At 66.7% G+C, this 6,777-nt stretch overlaps 3 protein-coding genes across 3 annotated transcripts in view; 2 read left to right on the top strand and 1 right to left on the bottom strand.

The window, feature by feature from the left end:
• PFL1_04523 (uncharacterized protein) overlaps window positions 1-944 on the top strand; it is a gene marked incomplete at both ends in the record, with an annotated part of 2,303 nt that extends 1,359 nt beyond the window's left edge. Inside the window, 3 exons of the mRNA XM_007882049.1 lie at window positions 71-150; window positions 329-577; window positions 794-944. Of these exons, the coding sequence (XP_007880240.1) occupies window positions 71-150; window positions 329-577; window positions 794-944 (480 nt within the window). The remainder of the gene's footprint in view (window positions 1-70; window positions 151-328; window positions 578-793) is intronic.
• A 121-nt stretch (window positions 945-1,065) lies between these two features.
• On the bottom strand, window positions 1,066-2,001 carry PFL1_04522 (uncharacterized protein; the record flags this gene model as incomplete). Its single annotated transcript, XM_007882048.1, has 3 exons — window positions 1,066-1,134; window positions 1,295-1,657; window positions 1,771-2,001. The coding sequence occupies 3 exons, from the start codon at window positions 1,999-2,001 to the stop codon at window positions 1,066-1,068; spliced, it is 663 nt and encodes a 220-aa protein (XP_007880239.1).
• A 1,637-nt stretch (window positions 2,002-3,638) lies between these two features.
• The window catches only part of PFL1_04521 (uncharacterized protein), a gene marked incomplete at both ends in the record, with an annotated part of 5,903 nt that continues 2,764 nt past the window's right edge, over window positions 3,639-6,777 (top strand). Inside the window, one exon of the mRNA XM_007882047.1 lies at window positions 3,639-6,772. Within this exon, the coding sequence (XP_007880238.1) occupies window positions 3,639-6,772 (3,134 nt within the window). The remainder of the gene's footprint in view (window positions 6,773-6,777) is intronic.

Below are 6,777 nucleotides of genomic sequence, written 5' to 3'. Positions count from 1 at the left end.
CATGGCCATCTACTTTCCCGTTCACCTGCTGCCCCGCCTCCTCTTCAACCCGCGCGGCTTTGCCCGGCAGCCGGTACGCAACCTCGCCAAGGTCGTCGTCGGCGCCGCGCGCAGCGCCGCGTTTCTCGCCACGTTCATCGTGGGGAACTGGTACGTCCATCGTCGTCGTCGTCGTCGTCGTCGGCCGCCGCCGCCGCTGGTCGTTGCGAGTGTCGCGGCCTGGCCTGGCCTCGTGTGTCAGCCAAGCCGAACAGGCCCCCTTTCTGACTGACCCTCTCCTTCCCCTCCCCTCTGATCCCTCGCCCTCGGCGACGACGACGGAACACAGGTACCCAATCTGCCTGGCGCGCAGCCACCTGCCGCGTCTGTTTCCCGCTGTGCCCTTTTCCTTCTGGGACAGCGGCCTGGGCCCGCTGCTGGGCAGCATCGCGTGCGGCTTCAGCATCTTTATCGAGGAGAAGCGCAAGCGCGCCGAAATGGCCCTTTACGTCGCGCCGCGCGCCCTCTTCGCCGTGGCCGAATCGACGCGCAACGGCTGGCTCAGCGAGGGGAGGCGCAGCGCGCTCTGGTGCGAACGGTACGTCCCGTCCCGTCCCCTCCCTCCCGTTCCCAACACACGCACACAGAGTGTCTATGCGTCTCGGCCTGCGCCACTGTGGGGCCGTCTGAACAGAGAAGGAGAGAAAGGGAGTGAAGCGGAAACTGACTCTACTTCGTCACCTTTCCTTTTTCGTTCCTTGCCCTGCTCTCTTCGACGGGGTCGCACGACGCGATGTGGTCGCGCGGGGAACAGAGTCATTTTCGGCATGGCGGTGGGCACCGTGGTCGCGACGGCAAAGTACCGACCGGACCAGCTGCGCGGCATCACGGGCGCCATGGGCTGGGTCGTCCGCCGGCCCGGTAGCGTACCCGCGGTCAAGGGGCGGTACGCTAGAGGCCGATAGATTTGTGCCGTATTTGCGTGTCGCGTTTGGCGCAGCAAAGAGAGGAATAGAGGGGGGAGAGTCGGAAGCGGGATGATGTTGCCGCGCAGACACGATGGCGCGAGGGCGGAAAGGGGGCTGGCTAGGAGACCGTCTTGTCGCTATGCCCCAACCCGCTTCCCGGTGCGATTCGGTCTCGGATGAGTTGTTTCTGTGTCGTCGTGTCGCGGGTGTCGGGGAGGGATGGAACGGAAGGAAGCAGGAGGGAACGGAACGGATGAGGATGAGCATGCCACCCTTGCCGACATCGTGGTGTCGACCAGCGGGACGTGGGGCGGACAAGCTCAGATCGGTCAGTGTGGGCGACTCACCAGCTTTCTCAGTTCGGGAAACCCGCCATCCGTCTTTCGGTCCCAGATGAGGTCCCACTTGACCGCACCCTCCCTTCCCTTCTCTTCAGTCACCGTCGTCGTCGTCGAGGATGGGAGGGGAGGGGAAGGGGGGAGGTTGATCCAGATCCTAAACCGTCCGCCCGTCTCCTGACTCGTCCGTGGGAGCAAGAGGATGGCGTTGATGTGTCCCTCTTTTTTCTGGTCCTGTCCCCCTTTCCCTCCTTCTTTTGAGACAGAGGAGGAGGGAGGAGGGAGGATGCAAGACTCGTCCGGAGGGAAGGTGAGCCACAGTTCCGTCTGGATCCAGCTTGCACGCGGGTAGAAGCGGCATCTGTGGCAGAACTGCATGCGCGTATCATTGCGGTTCGGTTCGATTCCGACGTCATCGTTGTGGGAGGGGGGGATGGCGTTAGGATTGTGTCAGAGAGAGGCAGAGGGAGAGGGAGGGGACGCACCTCGATGACGAGACTCGGACTCGGTAGATCGCCCGCGATGTGCGAGAGAGGCGGGATGAAGGTCGACTTGTCCAGGATATCTTCCTTCGCGCTCTCCTCGACGGGTGCGGGTGCGGGTATGGGTGCTTGTGCCTGTGCTGGCTGGACGGGCGTGGCGGCGGGGTCGGGAGAACAGTCTTGGCATGTCGTCGCCTCGTCTTGACCGTCTGCTCTGTCCTTGTGTTCACTCATGGCAGTGGAAGCGAGAGCGGGTTGCGATGGCATCCTACCGGTCTTCGATTGGGTACGAGGGCGGCGGCGCGGGTGGTGGTGGTGGTGGTGGCAGCAAAGGTTGCGGTCCATCGAGGCTCGCCCAAGACACAGGCAGGTGGAGGTTGGGCCAGCTGCTGGCTTCCGTGATCCGCGAAATCCAAAATTCAGCTCAGCCAGGCCCTGCCCAGCCTTGCCTGGCCCGGCCTTCTTGCCTCGCTGCCATGCCATGCCATGCCAGCAAGCCTTCCTCGCTGAGCCCTTCCACGGGGCCCATCGTCGAGGCGCGCGGCCGACATCAAGCCAAGACACCGGTCACCGGATGGTCCGCCCAAGCAGAGCAAAGCAGGCAACCAAGGTTCGTCGGACAGAGCCGACCCCGGAGAAGGACCTCGGATAGACGGTCGGTCGGGCCGCCCCCGACGACGGCGACGACGGCGTCGCCGCAATTCCGACTCTACCTGCCTGCCTGCCTGCCTGTTCGCTGCTGGGCTGTCGGATCAACGCCGGACGACCATGCATGTAACTTGACTCTAGGCGTCGGTTACGTTTTGTCGGTTTGAGCCTCGACGGCGCTCTGCTCCGCCAAATGTACAGCCACCGCGCCCTCGGCTCGCCCTGCCAGGCCAGGCTTGTGCTCTCTAGCCATGTCGACCTATGTACGTTCTTGAGACGCCGAATGGGTCGAGGGACGGTAGGTTGGCTGACCGTCTGCTTGCCTGGCGGACTGGCTGGCTAGCTTTTGTGGCTGCCCTGCTGGTTGACCGCGAATTGGGAATTTGCTCGAGCCCTGCTGGCTGCTAGCTGCAGATGGGCGGGCATGGACATGGCCCTGGCTGCGAAACCAACACCTGCAGCAGCCGCCCTCGAGCTGCACGGACAGGCCCGCAAGGCAAGGCAAGGAGGTCCAACCGCCCGGCCGCCCGCCTGGGCCCCCTAAGCTTGGAATCGCAAGACGGGCCTGATCGTATGAAGATCGTCGTCGTCTTGGACCTCGTCTGCCGCCAGCACCACCACCACCACCGCCGCCACCACCACCGTCGCCATCGCTTTGGCCATCGCCACCGCTCTCGACCGCCTCAAGCTTCTGCCGCTCCAGTGCCGGTCCCGCAGTCGCCATCTCCTGATCCTCGGCGGTCCTCGGTCCCACCCACCTGGCTTCTTCCAGACGGCGGCGACGCTCATCTCACCTCACGCTGGCCTCGACTCGACTCCCAACACTGCTTTCGGACTCGTTCTGCGCACCTCGGTCGACCCTCGAATCGGTGGCCTGCGACGATCTCGACCCGCTCGGCATTGCTTTCGGCCTCGGCCCGTTCCCTATACACTCACATCTAAACGTGCTGCCGTGACCCCTGCATCGGCATCGGTCCGGCTCCGTGTTGGTCGGAGAAGCATTCTCGTCTTCCCGTAGGATAGCATCTTATTCGCCTCGACTCGACCCGATCATCGACCTCGACCTCGTTTCCATGGCCGCCGACTCGACAGATTGCCCCGTCTAGCGTCATTGGCCTTCCTCGTCGATCCTCGCCTCACCTCGGGGCTTCTTCCCTTACCTTCCCACCCCTCTCCTCTGCCCGCTTAGTCCGGACGAGCAACAGCCAGGCCATCTGCCCGCCATGAGCGTCGCTTTTCCGGCCTTTCAAAAGGCCCAGCACGAGCACATGGGCTTCGATCGACCACGCGACTCGTTCAGCGCCTCGATCTTTGAATCCCTCGAGGGCGCACAGCCGTCCAAGGACCACGCACAGCCGCAGCTGCAGCAACAGCAGCTCACCAGCGCCAACCTCGGATCGGCTTCGGCCTTTGCAGCAGGCGCCGGCGCCGCTCCCGCTGCTGCCGCCGCGCCAAAGCCACGCATCTCGAAGCGCATCAACGCCCGCCTCCAGCTAGCCGCCGCTCTGGTCGAGGCCGACAACGAAAAGATCCTCGAACGCGCACAGAACTGGCCCCCTCACAACCGCACCTCGTCTCCGCCCCAAGGTCTGCGTCCTCCGCCTCCGCCAGAGCCAAAGCTTGCCAGCCAGAGCGCCATCTTTGCACCCTACCGCGAGGGGGCCGCACCGCTCCCCCACCACACCCGCACCGGCAGCAACGCCAGCCGCCTCAGCCGCCTCGCCGCCGCCGGTGCAAACGACAACCGTCGCCCCAGCGTCGACTTCCTCGGCGTCTCGCTGCCCACCGAGGCCAGGGCGCAGAGCCGAGCCGGGTCCCGCGGCAGGCCGTCCAGCATCTTTTCCAACCGCAGCGCCGTCCTCGGTCCCGGCGAGGTTGTCGATGGCACAGCCACCCATGCGAGGTCAGGGAGCGCGTTTGGCGCCCCCTCGGTCGCCGATGCCGGCGGCGACGACGACGACGAGGCCCTCAGCAATTGGGGAGTCGAAAAGTTCCTCAGCAAAGAGGAGCGCGAGCGCATCGCAACTGGGAAGCGCAGCCGCGCCAACAGCGTCGCGGGCATCACCAGTACCCGGCTCGAGGATCTCGGCGGCGCTGCCACTCCTACCGCACAGGCGTCGGTGGACATCGCCGCCAACGAACGACGGGCTTCGCACACGATCCCGACGGCCGACCCTGCCGCCTCGACGGGCGCTGGCAGGGCGCGGTCCGAGATCATCGCGTCGACCGGCGCCTCGTCGTCGCTCGACTCGCGCGCGGAGCTCATGGCCCGCATCAAGCTCTACCGGGAAAGGCAGGAGAACCTGCCGCCCTCGGAGTGGTCCGGGCCTGGGCCTCAGGCGTCCAAGGAAGAGGTGCTGGACCACCTGATCGCCACGTCGCCCAGCGCAGCGCAGTCGGCGACACTCAAGGAGGCTCGTGAAGAGCTGGCGGAGGCGTCGAAGCCTACGCACGCGCCCGCCCTATCGTCGTCGTCCATCCTTGATCGGCCCAGGCCGGGCTCGCGGGCTGGCTCGCTGTCTTCGACCCACATGGTCTCGTCAACGAGCCTCGGCGGCCCCGTCGCACGCCCCGCGTCGGCGCTCGCAGAGATCGCGGGCGACAAGCTGGACCAGGACCACATGCCTACAAGCAAGTCGTTTGAAAAGGAGCGCATCGTCAGTACCCGGCGCAGCAACCGCCACCTCTCGATCTTTGGCGTCACCGGCGACAACTGGTCCGACCAGGAGCAGGAGTCTGACGTCGGCGACGCCAGCACCCGATCGGCGGCCGGACCCATCCCGTCGTCGTCGCTCAGCACCGAGATCGCAGCGCCCGAGGCCGCGGCCGAGGACGAGGCTGGCAGCACGGCAGCTGCTCCGACTGCTGCCGCCCCGACAAACGCACCGGCGGCCAAGGCAGCGCCAACGACCATTCCAGCCCACACTGGCGGGCAAGGCAACTTTGTCTTCCCGCCGCCGGCACCGCGTCCCCCCTTTGCGCTGGCCACTTCGGACCAGCTGACGGAAGCCTTCGGACGGCGCCAGTCGGTCATCCTGCAGCAGCTCGAGGGGAGCGCGCTAGCCGATGGCCCGGACGGCCCTGAGCTCGATATGGCCGGGATCGGCTCCTACTCGCGCAGCCAGTCTCGGCGCAACTCGCTCATGGCGACCGCCATGCTGCCTCCGACCAACGCGGGCGAGCACACACCTTCGCAGATCCTGTCTCGGCCCGGCACTCCCGGCAAGCTGTTCAGCACGGGCAGGGGCCTGCCTGAAGATCCCTTTGGGAACCTGCCGCTCGACCCGGGACCCTACGCTGCGGGTTTTGCGGCCGCCGCTGCGAGCCCCATGATGGCCGGATCGGCTGCTTTCCCCGGCAGTCCTGGCGGCCGCAACTCGCAGCTCTTCCAGGCTGCAGCCGGCGGCGCAGTTGATGCTCCGCCGCCGGCCAACCGGGCCACGGCGGCGCTGTCGACCCGCCAGCTGCAGGCCCTCGCCCGATCCACCACGTTCCCGGCGTCGCTTGGCATGGGCGGCGGTCTCTACACGGGCGTCGTGACGGACGAGGACGGCCAAGAGGTCGAGCTGGCGCCCAACGAGGACCCGGACTTTAATGCGCCCATCCTCGGCCCCGAGGGGCTGGCCGACGAGCTGGCGTCGGAGACGGCGCCCAGCATGCCGATCCAGCTTGGCGGCGGCGTGCCCGACCTCTCGTCGGCCAACTGGGGCAAGCCCAAAAAGAAGTGGTTCCGTGCCTCGCGCATGAGCATGCTCGGCGTCGGCGGCGACCGGCGGTCAAAGGACATGAGCACCGTCGCCCTCGACGCTGCCGGGCAGGCCGAAGCGGCCAAGGCCAGCTCGACCGACGGGATGGACGGTGGGGACCGCGATGAGCTCCGCACAGACTTTGGCGATGCGGCCTCTCTGGCCGACGGTCTGGTCAACCCTGCCCTCGACCACGATGACGACGACGACGACCAGCCCCTGGGCATGCGGCGCGATGTATCCGAAGCCTATGCCAACGAGCCGGCGAGCGACGTGTTCAGGGGAACGCAGCAGGGCGATAATGACGACGGCGGCGAGGGCGACGACGACGTCGACGACGAGTACACCAGCCCACCGCGCAAGGGCCCGCTCCGCCCGCGCGGCCTCGAGGCGAGGCTGCCCAAGACGCTCATCATGCCGCAGCCGCTGCAGGGTACGCGGATGGCGCCCAAGATCCGCCTCACCGATGGTGGCCGGCGCCAGAGCAGCATCTACGTGCCGGAGGGCTTTGTGCTGCACGACGGCAAGGGCCTGCCGCCGACGCGCAGCCTGCAGGTGACCAGCGCGACGGGACCGCGGCCGCTGTTTGCGAGCGCCGGCGGCGACCAGAGGCTCG

This window comes from Pseudozyma flocculosa, assembly GCF_000417875.1.
Source record: "Pseudozyma flocculosa PF-1 unplaced genomic scaffold scaffold00015, whole genome shotgun sequence".
NCBI lineage: Eukaryota > Fungi > Basidiomycota > Ustilaginomycetes > Ustilaginales > Ustilaginaceae > Pseudozyma > Pseudozyma flocculosa.
This window is presented reverse-complemented; position numbering and strand designations above follow the sequence as displayed.